Source organism: Phaenicophaeus curvirostris, chromosome 19 (assembly GCF_032191515.1).
Source record: "Phaenicophaeus curvirostris isolate KB17595 chromosome 19, BPBGC_Pcur_1.0, whole genome shotgun sequence".
Taxonomy (NCBI): Eukaryota; Metazoa; Chordata; class Aves; order Cuculiformes; family Cuculidae; genus Phaenicophaeus; species Phaenicophaeus curvirostris.
The window spans coordinates 14,718,082-14,745,716 of NC_091410.1; the positions used below are offsets into that span (position 1 = coordinate 14,718,082).

Consider the following 27,635-nt stretch of genomic DNA (forward strand, 5'->3'; position numbering starts at 1 on the left):
AAACAAGGTCCAAAAGAGACTGTAGTGGTTTGAGAAGTTGGAAAACTGCATGCAGGAGAGTGCCAGGGGTCTGTCAAATAGGTTGAGTGTATTTTGCACAAGCTATTAAAAGGAAAATCAAAACCAGGAAATTGGACTGCTTGCTCTTAGAGTAGCAACGGACACACCTACAGCTGTCAGCTTCACAAGGGAGGGACAGTTTTGCTTCTGGTGTGACTAGGATGGGGCAGAGGGCTGAGTTCGCTGTTGTTGGAAGGCTGCAGAGGTTCCTTCTGCCATGCCATTCCCACAGCACTGCATGTTTCCTTTCCCTGCCCCTTCCTACCTGGGCAGCTTCCAGCTTTTCTTTCTCCCAGGTAACCGCAACAGCACAGTTCATTTGTGTATGTTTCTGTTCCTCCAGTGTTTGCTGGCTGAGATCTCTGTACATGAAGCAGCAACAATGAAGGTCTCAAAGTTCACCTGCTGCAAATTTCCTCCTTTCCCCTCCGCCCCACAGCCCTGCCCTTTGGACTTCAGCATGCCTACTGTCTTTCTCAGCCCAGCCCTTGTTACCTCCCATCTAGTCACACCATTCTGCAACACAGACAAGCAGGAGAGAGAGGGAGAGATAGATGCCTTCCTTTTCCATCTCTGAGTAGGAGTCAGGTGAGTCGTGCAGTTGGGGGATAATGGAATGGATGGGAAAGGGCAGACCTGTACGGGAGTTTGGCTTTTGGTGTCCCTTCCACCCCCTTTAAAGAGGTCCCATGGACAAGTTTGCCTGTTCATGCTTAGGCTACGTTCTGTATTCTTTGATGCTAGAGGAGGCAGGTGGATGTTTTGGACAGCTTCTGTGTGCTTTTGTCCCACAATACATCGAACGCCAGGCAAGGCAGGAAAGATGTGGCAGGGATGCTGGGCAAGTGGTGAAGGCTCTTGGTGTTGAATTGTGTCATGCAGGGCAGAGGTATTTCAGCAAAGCCTAAGGGCTTTACCTAGGCATCGCCTTTGCAATACTGTGTATTGAGCCTCAAGAAGGCTCTGCAGCTGGTTTTTTTTGATTTTATCTGCTGGAACAGGACACCAGGTTCTGCCTATCTGCAAAGTCTGCCAACAGAAGAAACTGTAAGGGACCTCATACGCATCTTTTCTCACCCGTACTCCCCTTTCATCTCCTAACAGGAGTTACAGGAAAGGAAACAAAGGAGGTCCCTGGCCAGTGGTGACACAGAGAATAGTCCCAGCCAAGGAATGGTAAGTTGTCAAACAGTCTGGGAGATTTGGGATGAAACAAGCCAGGCTCTCAGTGTGTTCCTCCTCAGCCCAGGTTTGCTGAGGAACAGCAGAGGCCACATATATGTGGAAACCTGGCAGCATGATTGCAGTTTACCTGGTATAAAGAACCTTCTAACACAAAATTGTCTCATGAGTTCAGCCTTTCCCGGTCTCTGGGCAGTCAGACATCGTGAAGCGGTCTTGGGCAGAGCATTGTGTCTGTTCACAGTGCCAGGCCTCCTCTGTGGGGCTGGGAGGAAGGTGGTCTTTGATAATCATGTTCCCCGCCAACTGTGGCCTCTTCTGTACAACATGCCAGACTTACTAGTAGCAAGAGATGAGTCAAAGAATGTCAACTTCCCTGTCACTTGCCCCATGGACAGCTTACTTCTTAGGAATCACTCACCTTTCCCTCACTTGCTGACCCATGCCAGACACCTGTTTTAATGTGATGCTCCCCTACTGGTGATGCTTCTGAACACGGTGCAGGCAGAAATCACTGGTTCTGCTCAGATGCTCAGTCCTTGTTCTGGCTGGCACTCCGAGGGCAGCTTTACCCCGTCTCAGTGGAAGGGCTCAGGGTTCACACATTTCACTGCTGGTTCCCCACTGACTGGCTTCTCTCTCTCTGCAGGATGTGGGGCTGCTGGAGATCCCTGCAGAGCTTGCTGCCCTCCTGCAGTTAGCAGAAGGTGAGAAATGGAGAAATCCTCCTTCCCTCTCCCTCCTGCCCTGCTTTACCTCCTGTGCATTTCCTTGTTTTCTAGGAGTTTAGGTAGGTACTTGTTCTACCTCCTGTCTGTCACTCGAGTTCCATTTGATTTATTATTATTGCAGCGTAAACATGATAAAGGCAAATGGTGTCATGTGTATTGTTTCCCATCACAATGGGGTGGAAAAGCAGTTTGAGCCAGTGGGCAGAACACCAGGTTAAAAACTAGTGTCTCTGTTACCTTTTCAGCTACTCTTTTGATAGGTTTGAGGGCAATGGTAGAGCAAAGCATTTTGGTCAAAGCTGTGTGACAGCAAACTGTGTAACGACTCCAGGTCTCGTGCTGAGCTGTGTAGCTGGGGGCTGAGAATAACTTAAGCATGTCTCTTCTTTCTACTCAAAAGTCCTTTAGGACGTTGAAGGTGAAGAAGTCAAAACTACAAGTTTGGCACTTTCAAAGAAATATTTCTGTGTTTTCATTGAAAATTATTTCTTCAAAAATAATTACTTCTTAAAATAAAGTGAGCAGAAACAATGTCACAACTTAAGGTTCTCACAATGTAAGAATTAAAGGAAACATTTTGCTTGGGATGAAAAGGGTTTTGGTTTGGTTTCTCTCAAATCACCAGATTCCCACTAACTGAAATTCCCCGAGTAGCTGACCTGATAGTGAGCATTGTTTTCAGTTCTGTTTCCTCTCTCGCTCTTTGTACAATGAATATATTTAAGTTGCAAACAAGTTGAGGAAAGATTTGCCTCTCCATGTAGGTGTAGCCTCTAACATGACTGCTGTACCCTTGGCCTTTTGTGCAGTGCAGTAGAAGGTACAGTCAGGCAGGAGAGTCCTGTGAACAGAGCAAACTGGGCTGGATTCCCAGACACCTTACGCTTCATGCACACCCCCCTAGGGACCATCAGCTGCTCTAGTGAGGACCAGGGGACAAACTGCATCCGAACTAGGGACAATGAGAGCTGATGGGGTGTAAGCAGGGAGGAGGGGGAGAGCATCAGGGGACATGATTTGGAGACAGAGGAAGGCGCAGAAACTGTGCTGCACTGAGAAATTTCTTCACTTGGGAAGGTGTTTGCTCATGTATTACCTGTGATAAATCCCTCAGTGCCTTATCTTGAAGGCCTCTCATTCACTTGCTGACTGAACAGTTGTCAGCAGTATCCCTGCACAGCATCAGCATTTCAAGTGAAACTCCAGTGCTGACCACCCTATGGGTAGTACCCAGGGGTAAAAGTCTGAAAGACCAGCACTGTAGTAGCTCCCTCCTGGAGTTATTGCTGTCTCTAGGAAGTGCTTGGAGGTTCAGATCAGACTAGGCATTCCTGGAACCAAGGGACTGGTACAGGTGCTTGGGCAAGGTCAGATCCATGCTGGCTGTGTGTTGCACTGGCAGTCGATGTGTTCTGGCTACAGCACAAGGTATCTTTCTCTTGCAGGTCAGTACCATGCACAGGCCAACCAGATCACTGAGGCGTTGCCTCCAGAAGTCAAGGTCAAAGATGATCTCTCTCTCCCACCCGCCATCAACAGCTGTCCTTTCTCTTCCTTCATTAAGTCACACTTCCAGGTGGGAACTCTTTTATATCTCTTCATTGCTTCCCCACTGGGGAGACACGTTGGTTCTAATAACACCAGGAACAGGGTCCATGTTTCTGTCCTTTTGTTTCTCTGTAGAAGGCAGATTTCCCTGTCCCTGGACAGCCTCTCCAGCAACCCTTAACCAGGCTGGATGCTGAACACCAGGAGAGTGCACTTGAGGTCAACAAACTGGTAAGAGACGTCTTTCTTGACCAGGGCCCTGTTCAAGAACAGGTGGGCATCAGACAATGTTCAATGCCTTTATCCAACAAGATGCTGGTGGTGGCTACTGTTCCTATCATGGTGTGTCAGGAGAGCAGAGTAGATCGTTCCTTCTAGGCACTGCAGCAGTGCAGCGGAGATTACATGCGGCCCCTTAGGCCTTCTGTGTTCTTGGTGAGACGTAGACCAGCCACAGGCTGATGGGATCAAAAGTGAATTGCTTGGTGGTGTGACCTCAGAATTTGGCAGGACATATAGGAGTTAGACTGCAATGACTTAGGTCCCAATATTCAGGAGCAATTCAGTAGCCATGGTGGAATAAGGGAGATCTGTCTGCTCAAGCACTTATTCTTATCTATCGGTCATAAAAAAGCTTAATGTCACCCAGGTCTTTTCCGTGATGTGGTTTATAGCAAGCTTAGGCAGAGTCACATCAGCGCAGCAGGGGACAGGGAACTGCTAGGAAAAGGCAGGGACTTTGTCATCAAGAAAACTACACCTGGAACCACTCCCTAATCCGAGGTGTTTGCCTGAGGGACATGTGAAACGTACATTTCTTCTTAAAAATGGTGACTCTGAAAACAGAATGAGAATTCAGATAATTTCTAAGTGAATCTGGTAATCCTTTTGGGAATTACATGGGATTAAAATAAACCAGTTAGGAAAGGTAGTATCTAAAACCTGTCTCTTGTTTTGTCCTAATGATCCAAACTGTAGAAGAGCATAAAAGTCAATGAAATCTTGTGAACAGGATTATGCTTAAGCAGGCTACTATTATTTTTTCTTGAAGAACAAAGATAATTTTTCTCCATTCCATTGCTAATAACAAAAAAAGATCTATTCCTTTGGCAAAGGGTGTAATACGTAGGGATTTACTACGAAGAATTCCATGAGCACTAAACTACCACCATCTCCTGGTTTTCTTGGTGAATCCGACGTGCTTACCACCCATAACCATTTCAAGCAGCAGTGTTCTCTGAGTGGAAAAGAGGCCATCCTTCATAAATGTCCTTTTAAAGCTGTCCACGGCACATCTCAGAAAAATCTTAAACTAATGATACATTGAAGAGTAGAGTCTGAAAGAAATTATCCTGTGCATAAGGACGAGAAACACAAATTACAAAAGCATCTGAGATGTTGGTATGCAGAGCCAAGAAGCTGTATTATTGTTGAAGTGAGTTGGTTGAGACACCACATCCCATCCTGCTTGGTGTAATATTAACTAAACCAAGGTGTTTTTCATGTTCACTTGTTAGGCAGCGTTTCCTCCTGTCTGGCCTCTGAGCTTTTCACAAAGATCAGCTAAGCATAAATTTCTTTTATGCATCTTCCAGCCAGGCAGCCTGCAGGCTCAGACATGGTAACAAACAGCTGTGGTAACTTGTGTAGCTGACCTGTGCCCGAAGAAGGGGAAGTATTTTATGCAAGATCAAATTCTGAGTGAGTGGCAAAACTAACAGGAGCTTGAAGTTGTCCTGATGGCTAGTCAGGGTCCAACCTCTAGGAACACTGCCTCCCAGATTAGCCAGAATTTAGGTGGGCACAAAACCTGAGAGCAGATCCTGATCTCGATGTTGGCTACTTTGCTTGGGCTCATGAACACCTTAGTGTCTACAGCCCAGGCTGTCACCTCACCGTGGTTTGGGGCAGAGGATTACAGCTGAAGTGCTCTCTTTCTTTCCTCTGGATGCTTCTAGATTTTGCGGTTCATTGGTGACAAGAGTCTCCATGGCTGGCAGGAGGTGCTTCTGGGCAACTACATTGCTGGAAGAGGTTTGAACAATGTGGCTCTTCGTAATGAAATCTTCAGTCAGGTGGTTACCCAGGCGTGGAAGAACCCCGACATGGAGCACAGCCAGCGAGCGTGGGTCCTGATGGCGATTTTGCTGAGCTGCTTTGCCCCTTCGCCAGTGCTGGAGAAGCCACTGCTGAAGTAAGGAGGAGAAAAGACTTGGCTACACTTTCATTAAGGCTAAGGCAGGTGACCAGGGTGCTAAGGGCCACTGCCTTTTCCCTAGATTTGTGTCAGACCATGGCATGGAGGGCTACAACGCTGTTTGCCAGCGCAAGATCTTGACAGCAGCACAGCACACAGAGACAGACCCCACGTTCTCTCGGGCCTACCCTCCCACTCAGCTGGAGTGGACTGCAAACCAGAGGAGAGGGAAGATGGTGCTGGATGTTCATACCTTTAACGGTGACTCGTGCTTCTCCCTTTCACTCTCTTCTAGTCCCTAAGGGCTTCTCCAGTGCAGAAATCGGCATTCAGCTTAGCAAAGAGGGGTCTGAACACTGACTGCTTCTGGCTGGTACAGCTGTGGGGAATACCAGCATCTGAATCCAGACTCAAAACCACCTGCAGGCTGAGCCTGCTATTCAGGCTAAGGGATGAGATTTGTCTGAGTTTGGGCCCGTGTTAATGAAGGGCTGTTGTGGTTGTGTGTCTATGGGTCTGGTTTTCCTCTTATCCCTTATTGCACAGCCCAGGCAGCAGCAACTGCTGCCTTTGTTACAGTGACTTTCTGCCTTGCTCCCTTCTCAAAAACTGGCTTATGCTGCCTCTCGAGTGCTCAGAAGCCTGAATTGGACGCAGAGCTTCCCTGCTGTGACTCCTTGTGGGTGGAGTGGTGGCCCAAGCAAACCAAGACTCTGGGGAGGTTCAGCTTTTGGGTTGGAAATGGCAGTCTGTGCCACCAAGCAGCTATTTTGGATGTGAATGTGTTCACGCAGAGCCCTTCATTTGTGTTCAGTCTGTGCCCCCACTTCTCCTCAGGAGTGTGTAGGACTTCCCAGCTGCGCTCTCATGCAGAGCTCAGGTATCATGGTGAGTCCTGTGGGGTCTGTGTGTACTGACTTTCTTTTCTTGCTAGAGGAGAAGTTCTCCGCTGAGGTGGAGTCCTGGATGACTGGGGAGCAGTTTGCAGCCTGGCTCCTGAGTGCAAGGTACTGCCAGAGGGTGGGAGAAGATCTGGGTACATGGAAGAGGCTGGCACTAGTTTGAAGGTTCAGACTGGCTGGGGCTGCAGGCTAGAGTTCATATAACTGGGTATGGAATTACCCACTCTGGCTTGTGCTCTCTCCTTTACCCACCTGATCCAGTGGAAGGCATCCCTGCACATGGCAGAGAGCTGGAATTGGATGATCATTAAAGTCCCTAGCAACCCAAGCCATTCTATGAGTCTAGAGTTCTATCTGTGTGCATAAACTGTGTGTGTCTACAGGAACAGAGGAATTGCTGGTGTAATCTGTCAGAGCAGGTTAGGAGAAGAGTGGCAAAAAAACCCAAAACAAATCTTAAGTGATTCTTTTTTTTTCCTGACCCTGGGCACACAATTGTTGATTTACACCCTAAATCGTAAGGACTTAAGCCAAGATAGATGAGGCAAGAGGCAACTGAATGCAATGTTTTCCTTTCTCTCCTTTCCCCTGTATTTCTTGGACATCTCTTCTCTCCTCCCTTTCCCTGTTACCAGGGGCTGTGATAAGAAGTCTCGAGGGTGGTCTATCTCCGTGTTTACTGGCAACACATGGCAGGACCTGCTGGGCTGTGACTTTGTGCTAGACCTCGTTGGAGAGATGGAGGAAACCAGCAACTTCAGCATCCCCTCCGAGTCCTCAGCTGAGTACCCCATCACTCCTGAAAGGGACAAAACATTTCCCCAGAGCTCTGACCTGGACTTGTGAGTCACTTCATGTTCCTGCCCCACCACTTGTAACCCTCTCAGCCAGTGGCTTGTCTTTCTCTCAGCACTCCTGTTGTCTTCATCACATTTTCCTCTTCAACAGAATCCCTCCTGCTCCAGGCATCCAGGCCCCTGCCTTCCCACCTCCTAGCCTGCCTCCAGAGTTCAACAGTCTCCATCCAGGTCAGCTGTTTCCCGGGACTGTTGATGGCACTGGGGAGAGCCAGGTGGGACCCAGCTGGGGAATCAGAGCAGAGGTGGAGGAAGGGGATTCTTCTTGATGCAGAGCAAGGAAGGGATCCACTCCACAACATGACTGTCTAACAGGGACTTGAGACAGGGGAACGTTCCTTCCCTGTCTTGACATAAGGCTTCTTTCTGCTTCTAGATCAGAGATTCAGAGATGACTTGAGGACCCCCATAGGCTTGGATCACTACGTGGATGATCTCTTCAGCTCTGTGCTGCACCAAGACTCCAGAGTGCCAGTAAGTCCCCTGATGTTCCCACTTCCTCTGTGCAGCTCTGCTGTCCCTGTGACTCCCTCAAGCCTCTGCTCGTTCACTCTGCCTCTGCTCAGCTGTGTCTTTGGCTCCCTAAGCTCAGACAACTCTGTTTTTTCTTGATGCAGGACATGGAGAACAGAGAGAGTCTGACTGGACGCATGAAAGGAGGTGGGAAGATTGGACCCACACAGAGAGGAATCTTTCCTTCTACAGGTCTGTAAGAGAATGGGGACAGTTTGGAACACCTGTGGGGCTGCATACGCTTCAGTGAGCACAAGTCAGGGAGTCCCTTGCTAATTACTGCATGGTCTCAACCGATTCATGAAGAACACTGGTTTTTAAGCCGTCAGAAGCTGTATTCCTCACTCCCAGGTGCTGGGAGACAGATGCTTTGGGGAAGGTGCTAGGTAAGGGTGCCACCTTTGTTCTGCTTTTAATTTCTCTCGGGGCTAAGGCAAACAGATAGGTTGGTTCTGACCCAGGCCTCCTCTTCACTAGGACCATGCTCATAAGTGCTGTATTCACCTTCTGTTCACCTTGTGCTTTCACTAAATAGTTGCTGCCTTCTCAGAGGACGGTTTTTATAGTTCTTATTGCTTCCTTACAGACTTTCCCACCATCTCTAGCTATTCTTTGGGTCAGTAAGTGTGAACCCTCTAGAGGTTCTGGTTTGTCTTTCGTTTCTTTACTTTTCCTCCTTTCCATGGAGCTAAGACTCAGCTGTTCGCAGCTGGGTGGAGTCAAACACCAATATTTTAATGGCACTGAGAAATCTACATGTGTAGGAACACACCCAGTTGTTTTGGAAAGGTGGAGAATGCCCTGTTCAGATCTGGGACTGGGACTATTTTTGGCCATTCTCCAGGCCCTGGGGCGTGACAAGCCCTATTACAGATCACTGGCTTGAGGCCAGTTTGTCACTTACTTACATCAGTGAGGGATGTCGTGATCTCTCCATGGGTTATTCTCACTGGTGAGGGCTTCATGATTCAGTGCTGACTCACTCCTAGATGAGCCTGATCTCTTTCCCCCTTGCTCTTCTGGCTTTGCCCACAGTGGGATTTCTCTTTTGTAGCCTTCTGCGGGACTTGACTGCTGGGAGCAGAGGAATTCCTTTCTCCCCACAGATCCTTCACATGATTCACAGTGCCCCCCCAGGCCAGAGCTTGTTGTTCATTCACCCTTGCTGCACAGAGACCAACATGGACATGGCAGTCCTGGAAACCCTTGCTCAGCCCTCAGGAGAAACCCTCCTCTGTAATCATACATAGGCAGGAGGTGTTAATACACTTGGTCATGAAGGATGCTGGTGTCCTGAGCTACACTGCAGGCACAGGGCATGGATCCTAAACTCTGTCAGGTCACACATTTCTTTTAGGTTTCCTTTTCCCACCTGAGTTTTTCTGTGTCCTGCTGTGTGCAAAGAGATAAACCATTCACATGTCCCTGTGGTGGGTGCACGTGGAGAGAGCCAGCGTGACCCAGCCCCGTGTGCTGTATTCCGTGGGGTCTGGTCAGGGCTCTCTGATCTGCGATTCCCCAAACCCACTGTGCATGTAGCGTTTTGCCTCTAGGCTTCCCTGGAATGACTCAAGCTCCACTTTACCAGCCCATGCCTTCGATGGCAGGGATGCCGGCCACCGTGCCTTTGATGCCAGCGGCAGGCGGGATTGCACCCATGCCAGGTAAAAACACAGCATGTCCATAACTGCACAGGGTAGAGGGTGGCAGGGTGAGTGTTGTGACAGAGCCTGCACATTTGGCTCTCGGTGCACGGTGAGCGCTGGGCTCTGGGCTGATGCTCAGGCATCGTGGGGAATGTCTGCTTGCGGACACTGCAGCCGTATGTGTCTTCCAGCCATGGTTATGCCCCAGCCTGTGGTTCCCGCTGTAGATCCCAACCAGCTGGCAGCACAGCAGCAAGCCTTCATCAACCAGCAAGCCATGCTCATGGTGAGTGGGAAAGAGCTGGTGCGTGTCCTGTGGAGTGGTGAGCATGCGTAACGTAGGGGTTACTTAAGACTGAAAAACTGGGAACCCCCTTTTTGCCATCTTGTGTACATGGGGACACTGAGGCACCGTAGGTGAGTGACTAGCAGGGACAAGAGCAGGCCCCAGGAAGCCGCGGCTGTAATTCCCATCTGGTTTTAAGCTGGAATTTGCTACAGGTGGAGATCTGCAGTATTGTGTGTTCTGTACAAAACTATGTGAGTGCATGAAGGCCTCAGGCCATCTCACGGGCAGCTGAGTCTTTGGGGTGTTGTTAGCAGCTCCACATCGTTGGCCAGGTGGGAGCAGATTCCCTGGGCGTGTCTTGTCCATAACACTGGGACATTTACAGTGGACTGTATGGAAGTTCTGTGATTGCCTGTGAAAGAGTGGGACAGCCTGAACGATATCTGGTGTGTTTGTATAACCTAGAGCTCATGGACGTTGCAATTCCTTCCTCCAGGCCCAGCAGATGACCCTCCAAGCCATAAGCATCTCCCAACAGCAGCAGCAACAGCAGCAGAAACAGCAGCAGCGACAACAGCTTCTTGAGAACTCAAGGCCAAGCATCTCAAGTCCACCACAAGCCCAAGCCTCAGCTCTAGCACCAGCCACTTTGCCAAAACCCAAGAAACCTCACAGCAGCCAGAATGCTGCACCACCACCAAAGGCTCCAGAGCTGCCAGCTAAGGCAGAAGAACCGGTATGAGAAACAAATGGCGGTGGTGAATTTGGTTTGAAATTCATGACTTGCATTTCTCTGCTTCCCTGGTAGTGTTGCAGTGGCTTGGCAGTGAAGAGAGCAGAGAGCTGTGCTTACGTATGATACTGAGGCCTTTCAAACTTTGCTTGCTGAGTCTTTAAGACACAGGATAAAACCTTGGTGGCATTAGCTCTGTGGAGATTTGGTTGCAGAGTTGGGCAACTCATTCCCAGCTAATCTGAATTTCACCATAGGAAAATCTGTCACTCTGAATTGTTTCTCTTCTAGCAAGCTGTCTTTGGCCACTAACATAGTCCTCCTTCTCTGGACTTGCTTGGGTCAGAGACTGATCTCTTAGGATGCTCCTAAATGAGGAGAAATTCTAGATCAGAACTTGGCAAGAGAGGATCATCTCTGAACTTAAGGGCACTGTGGTATCTGCTGGCTAGTGCTAACCAACTGTGTCATGAACTGTTTGCAGCCTTATGACTACACAAAAGACCAGTTCTCTGACAGTGAAGATGATGACTGTCCTCGGGAAACTTTCCAGCAGAAGAGGGAATATTTTCAGAAGATGGGTGAGCATCTACTACTTTGGGAATTTTATTCATCATAACCTTGCTCTGCAGCCTCCCTGGCACAACAAGGTGTTCTTGTCTGGAGCCCATCTAATCCCTGCAGGAGCTGCTTGTGGTGTGTGTAGCCGGAGTTTTGGGTACCTGCTCAGTGGGCTGCAATTCAGGTCATTTTCTAGAATTCTTTGGGTTTGTGTCTGCCACAGCTTCCTTTGCCTCTGGAAAGTATAAGCTTCTGCTGACTGGTGCAAGGGTAGAACCATGCCATGAGTGCTAGAGTTTGGCTGTGAGTTTAACTGGCTCTGGTCTCCCTTTCTATGCAGGAGAGCAACAGATCCGAGTGAAGAAAGTCAGACCTTCCAAGACCTGGACCCCTCCAGCAAATCCCCAGCCAAAGCAGGACGAGGAGAAAAAAGAGGAGAGAGAGAAGAGGGAAGTAGAGAAGCCCAGCCCTAAACCAGTGGCAGGTAAGATGATGTGCAGTGGAGACCAAGCAGGCTGACAAGCAGGCTGACAAGCAGGAGTTTCCAGGAGCATTGTGCCAGGATAGAGCCAGAGGGGGAAATGATCTGACTCTTCTGGGGGTTTGCATCTTGACAGCAGAGGAGAGAAAGGCCTGAGCTTTGGGAAGTGGGATCCCAAAGCCAGGCAGTGGAGGGCCATGGCCAGTCAGCCTAGTGGGGAAAGACAGGGAGATTCAAATGAGAGAGAGAGGCTTCTCCTGTGTCCTTGCTGGTCTGTTTGTTAAAGCTGTCATCCCAAATAGCTCCTGCTCCCTCTTTGCCACCTCCTGAGCCAAAGCCAAAAAAGCAGACACCGAAGGCAAAGATGGAACCACCTGTAGTGAAGCCTTCAGGCTCTGAGTCACGGCCTGAACCCAGCCGGGAGATCCACAACATCATCAAAATGTACCAGAGCAGGCCAGCCCCCGAGCCCCAGCCCATCGAGCCTGTCAGGTGAGAGTGGAGTCACCCAGATGGGCAGGATGGAAATAAGCGGGACTCTGTCCCAGCATTGCTGCAAGGCTCCTTTGTGGGCACAGACCCAGTCACCATGTTCCCTATTGCCTTGCAGGAGATTATCCAAGCCATTTATAAAGAAGAGTGACCCCAAAAATGAGGCTCTGGCCAAACTGGGAATGATGAACCTCCCACCTTCCAAATCAGTGAGTTCTTTGCTCTCCAATCACCTAGAATCTCAGCAGTGAGGGCCTGCATACCCAGTCTCCAACAGGCTGGGAGCTACTTGGCATTGCAGTAGCAGCCAGGTGATTTCTTGTTGGGTTATGAGATAGCTGATGCCGTGGTGTTGTCCATCCTAGGCTGACCAGTCTGTAAAGTCAGTTGAGTTCCTGGACATAAGGCTCTGGAGCAGTACATCCTGTTGTGGTGTGTTTAAGGCTGACCTGGAAGCCATTCCCCACATTTGGCTCCAAGGTCTCAGCCCGTTAATGTCTTTTTTTCCCCTTCCCAACTGGAGGTTTCAATCTCAAATACTTGGTTCTCTACACCTGGGTTTGGTTGATCTTCATCGTTTGTATGATGCTTTAAAGGCCCTGGTATACCTGTTCACACAGATGTTGCTTCTAGGGTTGAGCTGTTGCCCTAGAATGATTTACAACAGCAGCCTCAGGACAGAGCACATAATGCAGAGAATGACTGGGTCAAACGGTTTTGCTCTCTTGCAGCCTGACCCCCTGCCACAAGAGAAGAGAACACCTCCACCTCCCAAACCCAAGCCCAAGCCCATGCCAGGCTCAGCTTCCAGTTCTATCAAGGAGAAGCAGTTGCCTCTCCTGTCCATCTTCAGCCAGGGGAGCTCCCCACCAGATTCCCAGACTCCTCCTTCTCCTCCTCCTGCTTCCCCACCATTGCCTTCGCCTCGCCTGCCTGGGAACCAGGGCTGGCAGGAATCCACAGACAAAGGTGAGTGCTGACTTCACCCAGGTGGGATTTGGTAGCAGGATTGGAGGCCAAAGGGATGGAGTTGGAACCGTCCTGGTGGCCCCGAATGGGCTGGGTGAAATCGGAGACTGTCACAGTGACAGTCTGGCCCAGCACTCACCGTGGCACTTCCCAGCTCTCACTCTTCCCTTTCCTCCCAGCGCAGTGCAGCATGTCAAGCACAAATGATAAAGGAGAGGCTGGGTTTCTCTGACACATGCAGCTGAAAACAGAAAGGACCTTTGGGCTACAGCAAGGTCCAGACCACAATACATCTAATTGCCTACCTGGAGCGTAATTACTTTATGAAAGCTGCAGTTCAATGGCCAGACTTTAGACCAGGGAGGAATGGGAAGCCAGGTGTTTTACCTTCTAGCGCCTCTGGAGGGTCCTTAGAGACTGCCTGGGAATGAAAGAATGTTTCTCAGAGGGAGAACGAGAGCCTGGGAGACCTTGGACTCTGGCCACATAGGGAGTGGATGCTGCCCACCTGCAAACCAGTATAGCTACTGCCTCTCAGCAGGAGTTTGGAAGCACAGGGATAGTGTTTTGCCTGGGATGCTTTGTGGAGTGTTTCTGTGATAAGCACTGAACTTTGTGGCTGATACAGCAACTATAAATGCTAACAGAAATGCTGGTACTCACATGACTGCTCTGTGCATGCATTCACATTAGCTGATCGCCAGCTTTCAAGAAGGTTCCCAACAGTAACTAGCCAGGCACAGAGAGCTGCGCCCTTTGTCTTGGTAGGTCTTTGGCAGGTGTGAAGGGGACCCTGCAGGCAGCAAACCCCCCCTTCACTGCTCTTTCTCCTCATGCAGCCTCTACCACAACAGTAGCAGAAGATGAGGGTATCAAGACCCAGCTGTACAAGCTCACCGCCAGCGTCAGCTTTTCCTACGTCAACCCTTCCTGGAAAATCTTCCTGCGCAAAGAGGTACAGCTCATCAGCTGAGGACTAGGTCTGGTGGGAGGAACTGGTCCCATGTTTGGCTTTCCATGCAGTGTGATATAAAAGGACAAAGACTGTTCTGGGAGGAGCTCACATGAGACAGGAATCAGAGGCCAGGGATCCTCTCACAGAGGATTGGGGTCCCATGCTGGTGCCTCAGTTTCCCTGCCTGTCCTTTCCTTCCTCTGTAAAGCACTGAGCAAACTAAAAATAGATCTAAATCTGTTGTTACCTGATGCCTCCCTATTGAAACAGTCCAAATGCTTTTGAAATCAGGTACTGGAGAGTGCACTGAACTGTGATTGGCATTCATCCCATGTTCTCACCACTTCTGTTCCTCTGCTCGTGGTCCTTCTGCTTACATTTATAGCACCTCTTCTGTATCTGTCCTTGGAGGCGGACTAACTCCATATGAATTACAAAACATCCCTGAGGAGCTATTTCTGCAGCATCCACAAACATCTGTAAGGCTTACTATTGTTTTCATCCTCTTCTTGCAGGTGTTTTATCCCAAAGAAAATTTCAGTCACCCTTATTGCCTGAACTTGCTGTGTGAACAGGTACGTGCTGGGGTGGGACTCTAGAGCTGTTGCTTCTGGCTGGGGACAAACCACTCCATGGCTGCATAAGCTGCCTTCACTTCTGCACCCTGCTGGTGTTCATCTTTTCTCCAGGTTGGTGCAGCCAAGCTCCTGCTCACTCCTCTCTAAGACTCAGTCTGTTTAACAGCCCCAAATGCTCCAGCACACTCAGAGTGGCCTTTCCCATGGCAGCCTCTGTTTGCTTCCTCTGCAGATCATGCGTGACACCTTCTCCGATTCCTGCCTTCGGATCTCCAGGGAGGAGAAGCGCAAGATGAAAGACCTGCTGAGTAACTAAGAGCCCCGTCATCCTTTCCTCACTGTGTCCCTCCTAGCCTATGATTTGAAATAAGAAACTGGCCCCAAACGCTTCCAGCCAGGACTTAGAGCAAAGGAGATGTCACTGCAGCAAGAAAGCACATTTGTGTGTGCAGTGCAGTGTGGGAATGTTTGCTTATTCCGAATGGCCAGAAAATTGCCCTGAAATTTCTCTGAGCCAGAAAAAATTATTCCTGTGTTTACGGGATAGTCTCAAAATCCACCTGCCTTTCTGACAGGACCTTCAGGGAGTGTCCTATGGCCTGGGATGTCCCTTTGGGCAGTTGGGATCTGCTGTCCTCCCAGGTCCTTGTGCACCTCAGCTGCCCTGCTGTCAGGGCAGGAGAACCTGGAAAGTCCTGGACTCAGTGCAAGCACTGCTCAACAATAACTAAAATGTCAGTGTGTTATCAACATTATTCTCATACTAAATCCAAAACACAACACTACCCCAGCTCCAAGGAGGAAAATCGACTCTATCCCAACTGAAACCAGGACAGGGGGATTGGTGGGAATGAGCAGAGGGACACTTGGCCATCTTTGTCTTACTGAGAAAGTATTCACTTTGTACCCCTGCCAGTGGAGTTCCGCGTTGGCAATGATGCCCAGTCCATCCAGGAGGATGGGATAAAGAAGAGGATTGTACTGGCTGCCCGGGATAACTGGGCTAACTACTTCTCCCGCCTTTTCCCAGTTCACGTGAGTCTTCATCTTCACAGGAGGCCCTGGGCTTGCTTTAGCTGTGTGGTTCTGGTTCACTCAGGATCTCCTGTCCTGGCTGTCTCTCCCCTGTCACTCATTCCTCTCTGCCTTTCTCCTTACTGCCTGTCTGCATCGCTCTGCTGCCCTGAGCTCTCTTTCCTCACAGGCTGCCTGGCAGCCTCACTTGAGCCCTTGTCCCCATGTTCTCCCATTTGCCTCTGCCCTCTCAGAGTCCTTCTCCTCTGTCTTCCTTCATTTGTTCTCTTCATTTTCTAAGCTTCTGTGAAAATGCTGCTGGCTTTGACCTCCTTCGTGGTATGTGTGGTAGCATCTTCTTCCCCTGCTGCATTCTGTCCAGGTGGGCTGGAGCCCCTGATGCTCTCTGCTGCACTTCCCTCACAGGGTGAAAATGGAAGTGATGTCCAGATCCTGGGTGTTTCTCACCGGGGCATGAGGTTGCTGAAGGTGGTGAAAGCAGCAGGCTATAATCCTGAGCACCTGAAGATTCTTCACAGCTACAGGTGAGCAGAAGGGCACTGGTTGCTGCAGATGATAATTTGCCGCTTGCAGGATGTGCTCAGTGTGTAGGAGGCAGCCTGAACGGGTGTGCTGAAAACGGTCTGGCTGTGCTCTGCTCTCTAGGTCCCTACACCCGCTGGGACTCACTGACCCTTTTTCCAATGAGTCCGACCTTTCTCCTTCCTCCTACTTTGTGCCTTGCCTACAATAAGTGACTCAGCTCCATGCGTGCCACCCTTGGACTGGGATGGGGAAAGCCATGGGCAGGCCACGGTGCCATCCCTGATGTAAGACAGCACTGGTGAAAGGCCACGTCTGGAGCGTGCCAAGGCTTAGCTCCTTTCTCAGCCCTTGGAATGAGCTCCCAACCCCATGATCTACATCCTCAGTTCTGGTAGAAGGAACCTGAGCATGCTGGCTGTGTTCTCAGCTTTACAGATGTGCTGTCAGTGGAACTGAAGGGCAGCAATGCCCTGGAGTTCTCTCTGAAGACAGAGCAGCTCTTCCTGTACTCTCCGAAGGCTTCCTGCATCAAGGCCATGGTGGAACTCTTCATGCAGGAGCTGAGGCAGGTGAGGAAGCAGCTATAGCGCAATAGGGAATGAAGGTGGTTTCCCATGTGGACCTGAGAGGGTCCACGGGATGACACGGTCTGAGTCCTTCACATCCCAGGGATGAGATTTGACTTCCTCATTGCTTTTTCTCCAGGATAGCAACTATGTCATTGCTCTGCGCAGCTACATCGCAGATGACAAGAGCCTTCTCAGCTTCCAGAAGGGTGACCTCATTGAGTTACTGCCCATGCAGGGTGTGGAGCCAGGTGAGGGAGTTTATTGAGACAGACAGGAAAGGTGGGGACTGGGTTCAAGGGCCTGTGGGACCTGTGGTGCCCAGAAGCATTTTGAGATGTTGAGGAACAAACCAGGGGAATGCAGAATGTGAGGGGCTGGCGTGGTCAGCCTTCAGGGCTGTCACTCTGACCAGAAAGTCTGTTCAGTCTGATCCTCTCCTTTGCCAGCAGGATACCTCGCTGCTTGTTTCTCTTGGTAGCTGCCATGGTTCCTGACCCTTTCTGCCCTGTTCCTGCAGGCTGGCAGTTTGGCTCCACCGGTGGCCGCTGTGGGATTTTCCCCACCAGCCTGGTGCAGTTGGCCGCAGCTCCTGATTACCTCAGCACCAGCATGGATAGGCGTGGGGGAGTGCGGAAGAGCACAAAAGCTTCCCCAGAGAGCAGGAACACCAGCAGGGAGGTTTGTCATCCTTGGGGAACTGCTAGGGGAGATGGCTGAGTTCTGTGGGAGGTGCCAGAGTGGGTCCACGGCCCTGGAAGCATCTGACCTCCAAAGCTAGAGGGAAGAAGATGGGTGCTCAATCCTTGCAGATGGAGACACTCCAATCCTGTCACAGCGGGAGCAGGAGGCACCACATGAGAATGAGCCCCTCCCAGGTCTGGCCATCAAGAATAATACACACTGCAGCTCCTCAACTGACTTTTCAGGGTGGGTTTGGTGCTTGTTCCTGCAGAGTTCCGCTCCCAGCCTGACATCAGAGCCTGACAGCATCACATTAGTTCCTGCTGGTGATCGTTATACCATGACGGACTTCGCCATAGCCTACTTCAGAGGGGCTCAGTTCGTGTGAGTAGGTTGTGGTCCTTCCCAAACAGATATCCCAGGACCGGTGCTGCCTGACTCACCCTAAGCTGTTACTGGGGATATTTCTTAGCTTGCATGTTCTCTCCTCTCTGCAGGCAGGGGCTGAAGGGGGTGGCTGCTGACAAGAGTGTGTCTGACCTTGTCCAGCACACCAAGGTGAGCCCAGGTTCTCCCCATGTCTGCAGCAGAGCCCAAGCACCGCCATTGCCTCTGGCTTTGTCCCCATATGGCAAAAGCGCAGAAGGCAGGTCCTGGGATGCAGCCTTTCTCTCCCAGCTTACGCCTGTGCTTTGGCCCTGCAGGTCCCCATCCAGGAGTCTTTGCTCCGGTACTCTGACAGTGAGCTGAATGAGCTTGCTACAAAGAACTTCAAGAGTAAGTACCTTCCTGGGACACAACACCACAGAGGCTGGAATGGGGAGAATGGGATGGCCCTGGGGGTCACTCACAGGCAGCTTGGGGACCAGAGCAAGGATGAAAACTCTGAGAGCTCCTCCATGCCCCTCCTGAGGCACTTCTGCAGTTAACAACCACCTACGTCCTTGCTGAAAGTGCCCAGCAAAATGCACTTTGCCTCAAGTGCAAAGTATCCAAGAACATCCACTGCCTGGGCTGATGCCCCAGCCAATGTGCACAGCCGGTGCAAGCCTTGCAACAGCCCGTGGAGCAGAGGAGCTTCCAGGACATTTTCTGGGATTCTGCTTGCCCTGTGGCAGGATCACCTCTGCCAATACCTAAATACTAACCTTTGCTTTGCAGCTGTGATGCGATTTATGGGAGATCAACCGAAACTCAAGAACCAGACTGAGGTTGAATGTATCTATGAAATCCTTCAGGTTTGTGACCTTTTCCTCGGCAAGCTGCTGGAGCGGCAGTGGGAATGCAGGCCCAAGACCTTGCTGGGAAGAGAGAGAACAGAGACCACTGTAATAAGAGAAGGACCTGAAAGAAAGAGCTTGATTAAAAAAACAGAGTGGAGGCTTTGTATGTAAATGGTTTCCCTGGACATCGCTGTCTGGATGAGAGCACAACCTGCCTCTCGCTTGGGCTCTGATAGTGCTAGAGACCAGGGGCTGCAAAGCCCAAGCTTTAGACCACATTGCAGAGCTCTGGAGCTGGGGGAGGAATGGCACACAGTCCACCTGGGGCCTCTCTGATGCTCTTGTCAGACTCTGATGTTGCCTTCTCCTTTCTGAATGCAGCTGTGCAAGGAGAAGGAGAGTTTGCATGACGAGGTCTACTGCCAGGTCATCAAACAGGTCACCCACAACCCTCTCCAGTGAGTACCAGCACTGCCAGCTCTGTGCGTGTGCAGCTGGAGGGGAACAAGGGCCTGGCTGCGCAGGGCCAGGGCTGCCCCTCAGGCTGGACTGGCCCCACCTGGGGCGTTTGCTGAGCACTTGGGAGTCACTGGGTTTGGCTGTTGCACTGCAGTGGATGGTTGTCCTCAGGCTGCCGAGGTACCTGGGCACTGGGAGCAATCCTGGCCGCTCCCAGCAGTGCTGCTGCTCAGAGCCCTTACTCCCTCTTCCCAGCCCTGGTACAACTTGACGCCACACTCCCCTGCAATAGGGCAGCAGAGTGGCCTTGACTGTCCTTGCTCTTTGTTTGCTGTTGCAATAACTGAGTCTGTCCATTACTCAGCTTAAGAAACCTCTGACCAAGGGCCACCACCTCATTTTCTGCCACCTGCCACAGGTGTTCAGAGGGGCAGAGGCTCCCTTTGAGCTGCTGGGAGCAGGAATTGTTCCAAGGTGCCCATAGTTTTTTCTGTCCTGCAGTGAGAGCGCGCTGCGTGGGTGGTTGCTCCTACACCTGCTAACTGGGTACTTCCTCCCCTCTAACGTCCTGATGCCCTACGCCACCAAGTTCCTGCAGCTTGCCGGCAGTGATCCATCCAGCAACCACCATGGTACGACTGTTTCTGTATCCTGTAAAGTAAACAGCTGCCCTACCTTTTACTAGAGCCCAGCAGTCAAGGGAACTGAGCCTGCAGGCAGTAGTCTGCTTTGTGTCTCCAGTCGTTCTGTTTGCAGAGGTCATTTCCCACATCCTCTGTATTCAGGCAAGGTGGAATCGTGTCTCTGAGGGTGGCTCAGCCCTGTGTCTTGGGTCCAGTTTGACACTTAGGCCTGCGGGAAAGGCAGGCTGTGAGCTTCCAGAGTTGGGCTCCTACTGGAGAGAGGGTTCTAGCTGTCCCATCCCATCTTTCCTTCGTGCTCCTCTGGCCCTGGACACTGGCTGATGGCAGCAATCATGATCAGGATGTGTCCTGGCAGAGTGGGAGATGAGGGCTGATCCTCTCCTAGCAGTGGCCCTGGGTTAAATTGAGCACAGCCAGGATGACCCAGCACCACAGGAGGCAACCCGAAGGCCTCTGCTTGGCTCAGCTCATCAAGCTTTTCCCCTTTCCTGCAGATACAGCCAAGATCTGTCAGAGCAACCTGCGGAAAAATTTCATGTACGGGGGCCGTCGCCACCTGCCCTTCCCTGTGGAGATCGAGGCGCTGCTGGTATTGAGAAGTGGGAATGATGGGAGGAGAGGGAGGGCAGAGCCTCGCCAGGAGCTGCCATGTGTGGGTTGGCCGGGGTGGTCAGTATTCCGAGAGAGGAAATGGGGCCTGTGTCTGTGAGGGGACTGTGACGTGTGGCGCCACGGAGGAGGCAGGGGAGAGGCAGGTGTCATGGTCAAGTGGTGGTGGTGGAATGGGGAGTTGAGGAGGAAGGAGAGAGGAAAAATTGTGGGGCTGATGAGATGCTTCCTCTCCTGCTGCCTAAATGCCTCCTTTGCAGAAGGGGCACGGTGCCCGCCGGCTCGTGGTGCTGCTGCCTGGAGGCATAGAATACCTCACCAGGATACAGACATTCACTGTGAGTTCTCTGCCTTGAATTTCTCCATTGACCTGGACTCTGAGCCACACCAGGAAATCCCTACCTGGCAAAAGCCAGTGCCTGGCCTGTGCTCTCCGCAGTGCTGTGACCGTTTCCTGCTCCCTTCCTAGGAATCCCTGTAGCAGGGTGTCCCTGCAGGGCCCTCACCCAGCCTGTGCTTTGTGCCGTGGCCAGAGCCATGCTGCCGCCCTCTGTCCACCCCGCTCTCCCTGGCTGCTCGGGGCTGCTTTGGGCTTGCCAGGTCACACCGCTTATTTGCTGCCTTCCTCGCTTTCAGGTGGCCAAGGAGCTCTTGCAGGAGATATGTGAGCAGATGGGGGCAGGCGAACAGGAGGAGATACAGGAATTTGTTCTTTTTGCCACCAGGAGCAACAGAGATAATGACGGCAAGTAGAGACTCTTCCCTAAAGAAATGTCTCCAGCAGGGAATACCGTGGCTACTGGTCCAAATAGTTCCCCACCCTTGCAGGCTTTGGGGATGCTCCTCTTCAGCAGCTTCCTTCCATTATGAGGGTTAAGATTGTGCCTTCTCAGGGGCTGTGTTCCTTGTTCCTGGAAGAGGGCAGGAGTGTCTGTGTGGGTCCCTGTTCCTTCGGAACAGTTGATGCTGGGAGTCGTCAGGGCAGGGTGGAACAGAGGCGTGCGGGAGGGCTCCTGTCCCCAGACCTGGCACTCAGCCCGCTGCCTCAGGACCAGCAGTGAGGACCCTCTCTCTGTGCAAACATGCAGATAAAATGGTGAGGCCGATAAAATCAGAGGAGTATCTTCACGATTACCTGCTGGAGGACAAGCTGGTCACCATGAGTTTACGCAGGCTCCTCTGGAGGACGCCCCTGCACTTTGAGAACCGGGTTTACACCGATGTCCATTATGGACAGGTAAGGAACACGGGCAGTGTGTGCACCAGGACCTTCCCCAGCAAGGTTCCTGGCAGGGCAGAAACCTGAGCCCATAAAGCCTTTGTTTTTAAGTTACCAGCTTGTGCTGGATCTGTTATCAGCAAGGCAGGATGTGGGTCTCCGCAGCCTGGCGCTGCCCAGACCTGCCTGTTTCTTCTGCAAAGGCTTAACAGAGGCCTCAGTGCTTTGCTGTTCCTCAGGTGCTGTGGGATTACCTGAACGGGAGGATTCTGTTGAGCCACAGTAAAGAAATGGAGACGCAGGTGGGCATTCTGGCAATGCTGCAGCACTGGGCCAAAGCACAGCAGCAGAGCTCTGCTCCCTCCAGGTAGGTCTCAGAGTGGGTCTCCATCTCCACACAATGGAAAATCATTGCCAGATCCCTCCCTTCCTCTCAATCCCCCAGCAGATCTTTCGATTGTAGCTGGACAGGGGGTGACTGTATCTGCTCGCTGGCACAGGGAGGAGCTGAAGGAGTACACGCCGAAGACCCTGCAGGCCTCCATCAGCCCCCAGGACCTGCAGACCCAGGTTGGGATGCTGCTGGGTGCCAGGCAGCCTCTCCCACCACTGGAGGCAAAAATCCAGTTCATAGGTAAGGAGATGGCCACATCTGCTTGAGTCATCGATCCCAAGCTGCTCTGAATTTTGCTCAGGGACATGGTTTAATGGTTGATAGGAGTGGTTGGACTCGATGACCCTAGAGGTCTTTTCCAACCTAGTGATTCTATGATTCTATGAATGCACTTTTGGGACAGTTCATGAGGCTGGTGAGGGTCCTGGAGCCTGAAATGGGCCATGGCATAGGACTCCTTGCCCCTGCAGCCTGGTGCTTGTCCCCAAACACAACGATCATGGAGAAGTCCCACCTCTTTTGTAGATGCCTGCAGTAGATTTGCAGGGCTCTGCACAAGTTGTGTTTTAATCTATAACCTTGCTGCACGTCTGTTTTCTGGTTGCAAAAGAATAGGACATCTATTCAGGTTGCTGAGAACTGAATATCAGTGGCCTGAGAGGGAGGGAAGAGCTGTGAATCTCACTGTTTAATGTAGAGAGGCTGGGGAACACCTGCAGCTTTTGACCACCGTCAGCCGGATCAGTGGATCGCTGGCTGGAAGCTGCTGCCTGAAAGCACCTTTTGCCTCCTTACAGAGCACGTGATGAAATTGCCTTTCTTTGGCTACAATGCTTATTTTGTCAAGAGAGTCAGTGATGCCACAATCCCTGTGCCCTGTTTCTTTGGTGTGAATAAAGAAGAGATCATTGTGGTGGATCGCGCCACCCAGGTATGCTGGGCAATTCCTCCCTTGGAGTCCAGAGCCCCCATGTTTGTCAGATATCGACTTGGACTTTTCGAAGAACCTGTGCAGGAAGGACAAGGTTTGCCTGCGTTAACAGCCCTGAGCCCAAACCAAGGGACAGGAGCTGCAGAGCAGCCAGCACTGCCATGTGCTACCTGTAAGGCCAGTGATGGTGCTAACAAGCACGGTCCACAGTGAAACTTGAGTGCAGCTCACAGTCCCAGTCTTGCAGGAGTTGTAGGGCCACGCTGGCAGCAGGAGCTTGCCCTGCATTCTGTACCCCCTGCCCTGTGCCCAGTCTTCGTCTCAGCTTTCAGTGCAGTGAATCCTCCTTGGTGAGAATCCGACGGTTCTATCTCTAAGGACTGCACCAGCGAGTGCTTTGTGGCTTTTCCCCTGACCAGGTGGTCTCCTGTGTCATCCCGCTGAGGGAGCTGCAGAAGATGCGTACACTGCGTCCTGTCTCTGACCGCGGCCTTCCTGGCATAGAACTGAACTACGGCTCAGCCACCAGCCCCAGGACAATGTGGCTGGAACTGTCACAGGTGAGACCAGCCTGGGCCGACAACTCCCTCCTGGTGACGCAGAAATTGCCTCTGCTGCCAGCTGAGCTGCTGCTGCGGCAGTACCACAGCTCTCCTCTCCCAAGGTGGACGGGCCGCTGCTCCCCTGGCCCCAAAGAGCAGCTTTGTCCCAGCACCTTTGTCAGCAGCTTCTGCCTGGTGAGCTGATGCCAGCAGGACCTGCAGCACCTTCCCTGTCAGGAACTCCCCTTCAGTGGGGCCTCAGCTGAAGCACGATGTGTTTAATTACAGAAAGCAATTGATGGGAATACTCAGTTATGAGAAGCAGCTGTTTCTGGGGCAGAGTGACTGATGCTGATTTGTGTTTTCACAGGCAAAAGAAATGTATCACACAATTGTTGTCATCCTGGAGAAAACAGAATTGTATCACTAAAGCCTAGGAGGAGGCAAACAGCCCTGTTCTTCCTCTGAGCTTGTTCTGTGCTCCACGGCCTGTCTGCTGGAGAGGGCCCTTCCCGAAGGCACCTGTGACCTCAGACAGTTCTAGGGCTGCCACCACAGCGTTTGATGGGCCAGCCCCCAGCATCACCTGCACCTCAGGAGACTGCAATAAAATAATCACAGTGATGTTCTGGAGCTGTCATGTGACAGACACCACTTCGCATCCAGCGTGGGCACCAACCCAGAGGCCTTGGCAGTGTGTGAGGAAGAGGCTGTCACTGCTGTCTGGGAACAGGAGTGAGGGGGCTCAGTGCAAGCCCTGATGCACCGGCAGCCTCTGGCCAGGGAGCGGTTCCAGCAGGACCCACAGCACCGGCCCCGTCAGGTGCTGCGCCCTGCGGCCTGTCGGGTCCCATCCTCCCCTTCAGGTGACGCAGCACAGCGACAGCAAAGGAAGGAACAGAGGCCTCTGCAGATCTCCTTATCTTTGTTTCCCATTCTCTTTCCCCAAGCTTTTGCTGCCTTACACAGAAGCACAGCCCATCAGGTTTGAAATGCCCCACACTGCGAACAAGCCCTTTGTTACACAACCCCATGGCTTCACCAGCTTTTCAGGACACCCCGCTTTACAGGAGAAACAAAGCATTTCTGGGAAGGTGCTGCAGCAGCTGAACTCCAGAAGCACGGAGCTCTGCGTGGCTCTGGGCAATGCCACTTCAGTGGCTGATAATAATGATTTTTTTAAAGGGAAGGTAAAATAGAAGCCACCATCTGAAAAATAATTTCTGTTGTGTAAAAATCTTGTAAAAGCACTTTGTCCTCCAGGGAGCAGAGCAGCTGAAGCTGGAAGGGACTTTTGAGTTAAACGTTTTTAGGTTCTCCTAGTCCTGGCTGGTGGTGTCGGCTGGCCACGCTTTGCTTCCCTCCACTCCCATGCTGGGTTTGCATTTATTAATTAACCATCTGTTCAGCTAAGCAGTAACATCTGTCTGTGTTAACAGTGATGGAGTCCTAACATGTCCTAGACCAGCCTGTATGACTGAGAGGCAAGGAAAAGTGTCCAGAAGCATCAACAGCAGCTACAACACTGTTTTATTGTCATTTCCCACATACCCTTCGGTACACTTGAACCGACACATCTGCTGAGTACAGTGACACAAAAGCCCATTTGGTGGCTTCTTGGGCTGTGGATTCCTCTGGCAGCTCCAGTGCCCGAGGCCACCAGGCATAGAACAAAGGCAAGAACCTAAGAAAAACCCAACGGAAAGGACCCGTGCCAGGCAATCAGGTTATCTCACACCCACTAACCCCCTACAGTTCAGGTCTGTGTATAAATATAGCAGCAGAGGCACCACAGCGTCAACGCGAGGGCCACAGCGGTATCTTCACAGCTCTAACAGCAGCATCACCCTCTTTATTGCGGACTGGGGGTGAGGCACAGGCAGCAAATATGGCTTTAGGGGTTACAAGCAAATGCTGGAGAAGTGTCGGCAACCTTGGTGCCACTGTTGGAGAGGTTCATACTGAAAGAGCATCATGGCTTCAGTTACAGGGCAGGCAGAACCAGACAAAGATAAAAAAAGTTAAGGTTAAAAGAAAAAAGAATCCAACTTTCTCACCTTCGGAAAGTAGGCATTGCCTGCATGGTAAAAACAAAATGCTGCCCTCCTTCCCTTCAAAGGAGAGTGTTCCATGCAGGGACCGTCCATCACTGGCAGCCCTGAGCAAAGCACAGGAACTTGTAGCATAAGGCTTTATTGGCAACACTGAGCTAGGAACCAGGAGAGGAGGGAGTGAGGGAAGGAGCCACGTAGGCAGTGAGATGCCCTCCCAAAGCAGAGCCCCAGCTGGAAAGCCTGAGCCCTTCCCAGGCACCTGCAGGGAACAGAGGTTGGAGATGCTGCAGAGCTCATGAGGCAGCGGCCCCTAATGCCACAGCAGGTGCAAACCTCACACCTCTCACCAAGAGGTACTGAGGGCTTCAGGATGCTGGGTAAGGGAAAAACTCCTTGAGCTCACAGAAAGTGGTTCCTGAAGCGTGTGTCAGGCAGGACAGAAGTGAGCAAAATGCAGTGGGAAGAGAACACTCACTGCTGCAGCATCATGAAACGCTCCGTGGCTGAGTTCTTCAGGATCCCCTGGTCCCAGTGCTGGAGGACGACAGCCAACATGACGCAGGGGTCAGCTCCCCGAGCTCTGCAGCTCCTGCCAGTCCGCCTCGCTGTCACACCTGGCCCTTGTCTTGAAAAAGTCCTTGATGAGTCTCTGTGCTTCCTCCTTCACTGCAAGAGAGGAAGCACCCACCTCCTTGGAGACGATACTCTAGACACCCTCTCCTTCTGAAGACATCAACCCATTCAGCATCAAAAGAACCCCACACTCGGGGTGCTCTCCCCAGCTGCCCACTCACCGTTCCTGCAGGCCGGGTTCTCCCTAGCCAGCAAGTGAGACAGGTGCCGAGCAAAGCCCTTGAACAGCTCCTGCAGGATTGGGGGAGACAGAGAGCAGATAACAGTTGCCTCACCATCTCACCCTGAGCACAGGCCGGCTCTGGCACAAACCATTTGTAGATTTAGATGACAGAAGCGTTGCAAACCTGCAAACACGCCTGCCTCCCCCCAACCTCCTCCTGCCGGCCTGGCAGAACACATCACGTAAACTGCACCAGAACCGAGCCTGATCTGCTGCTGCTCCACAGGTGGGAGCTCTTAAAAACTTAATGAAAAAACATGAACAACTCCAAACAAACATGGAAGCAGCAAGATACCACTCTAAATCACACACAAACCCTCTCTTGGGAGAGGTGAGGTGCTGCTCCTGAAGTCAGTGAAACAGCACGTTCCAAGATGTGACTAGGAAATGAAATGTGGTATCCAGATCACCCTTCCCTCCCTAGAGCCCCAGATCCACAGGAGACGCAGTCCTCTCCTGCTCGAGAGAGCCCTGAGCTGTGCCCTACCTTGGAAGCAAATTTGCCACCCTTGTAGAATGGAGTCAAATACTTGACCACGACATCTGCCGTCTCTTTGAGGGACGTGCCTTTGGTCACGGGCTGTAGAGGCTTGCTGTTTCCTTCTTTATGATGCTGTGCTAAGTTTGGATCAAAAGTCACTTTCTTCTTTGTTGGACCAACACTTTTGGTTTCTGGGTGGGACAGAATAGAAGATATTGCCACTCTCCGCTTTGTTGCAGGACTATCCATATCCTGGAGAAGGGACACAAGAAATACAAAAAACCAATGCCCGTGGGAGCATTACACTTCCAAGCAGCCACTGCCTTCTGAGAACACGAATCTCTAGAGCATCCTGCAGGCTCTCCCTCCTGCAAATGTCACACAAGAATATGAAACCCATTTTGCTATGCAGACATAAAAGTTTCCCACACAAAGGGCCTTTGAGAGAACCCCCTCCCAAGACCACCCCATTCAGAACTACGCTGTGCTACTCGGGGCAGCTGATTGCTAGAGTCTGTCCTACAAAGGAAAAAGGGACGGGAGATTTCCCAGGATGTCTGCTGGGGATACACCCCTTGGGAAGAGTCAAAACACTTCAGGGCTTCAGAATTGAAGAGAAAACCGCTCTGTTCAGCAGAGTCAGCTGCTGGGCAGCCTCAGACACCAAATGCAGAACCAGAGACTGAGCAGGCTGTGAGCTGGTTCACTTCCGAGTGGTC

General features: G+C 51.5%; 2 protein-coding genes across 4 annotated transcripts in view; one reads left to right on the forward strand and one right to left on the reverse strand.

The window, feature by feature from the left end:
* Nucleotides 1-591: 591 nt before the first annotated feature.
* Nucleotides 592-24,343, forward strand: MYO15B (myosin XVB). The gene is made up of 43 exons (XM_069872602.1): nucleotides 592-648; nucleotides 1,165-1,236; nucleotides 1,892-1,949; nucleotides 3,419-3,549; nucleotides 3,657-3,752; nucleotides 5,480-5,715; nucleotides 5,801-5,979; nucleotides 6,653-6,725; nucleotides 7,256-7,462; nucleotides 7,569-7,648; nucleotides 7,854-7,951; nucleotides 8,095-8,182; nucleotides 9,544-9,654; nucleotides 9,828-9,922; nucleotides 10,422-10,661; nucleotides 11,143-11,239; nucleotides 11,560-11,703; nucleotides 12,003-12,192; nucleotides 12,311-12,401; nucleotides 12,924-13,161; nucleotides 14,001-14,116; nucleotides 14,632-14,691; nucleotides 14,927-15,002; nucleotides 15,611-15,729; nucleotides 16,135-16,253; nucleotides 16,682-16,823; nucleotides 16,960-17,071; nucleotides 17,341-17,501; nucleotides 17,776-17,888; nucleotides 18,002-18,062; nucleotides 18,209-18,281; nucleotides 18,666-18,742; nucleotides 19,109-19,185; nucleotides 19,688-19,818; nucleotides 20,325-20,419; nucleotides 20,700-20,777; nucleotides 21,076-21,184; nucleotides 21,528-21,676; nucleotides 21,898-22,025; nucleotides 22,159-22,292; nucleotides 22,850-22,983; nucleotides 23,403-23,543; nucleotides 23,896-24,343. Exons 2-43 carry the CDS (start codon nucleotides 1,234-1,236, stop codon nucleotides 23,953-23,955), a joined length of 4,920 nt encoding a protein of 1,639 aa, XP_069728703.1. The 5' UTR covers nucleotides 592-648; nucleotides 1,165-1,233; the 3' UTR covers nucleotides 23,956-24,343.
* Nucleotides 24,344-25,044: 701 nt separating this feature from the next.
* RECQL5 (RecQ like helicase 5) overlaps nucleotides 25,045-27,635 on the reverse strand; it is a 33,400-nt gene continuing 30,809 nt past the window's right edge. For 2 of the 3 annotated variants that reach the window (XM_069872295.1, XM_069872297.1), the window contains 3 exons: nucleotides 26,923-27,168; nucleotides 26,374-26,443; nucleotides 25,045-26,245 (listed from right to left, as the gene is read on the reverse strand). In XM_069872295.1, the coding sequence (XP_069728396.1) occupies nucleotides 26,145-26,245; nucleotides 26,374-26,443; nucleotides 26,923-27,168 (417 nt within the window). In that variant the 3' untranslated portion in view covers nucleotides 25,045-26,144. The remainder of the gene's footprint in view (nucleotides 26,246-26,373; nucleotides 26,444-26,922; nucleotides 27,169-27,635) is intronic. The other variant, XM_069872296.1, reaches the window with a different exon arrangement.

Coding starts and splice junctions, on each gene's coding strand:
- MYO15B (XM_069872602.1), top strand. Junction 17,072..17,340: donor CATGCAGGGTGTGGAGCCAG/GTGAGGGAGTTT, acceptor CTGTTCCTGCAG/GCTGGCAGTTTGGCTCCACC. Junction 23,544..23,895: donor TGTGGCTGGAACTGTCACAG/GTGAGACCAGCC, acceptor GTGTTTTCACAG/GCAAAAGAAATGTATCACAC.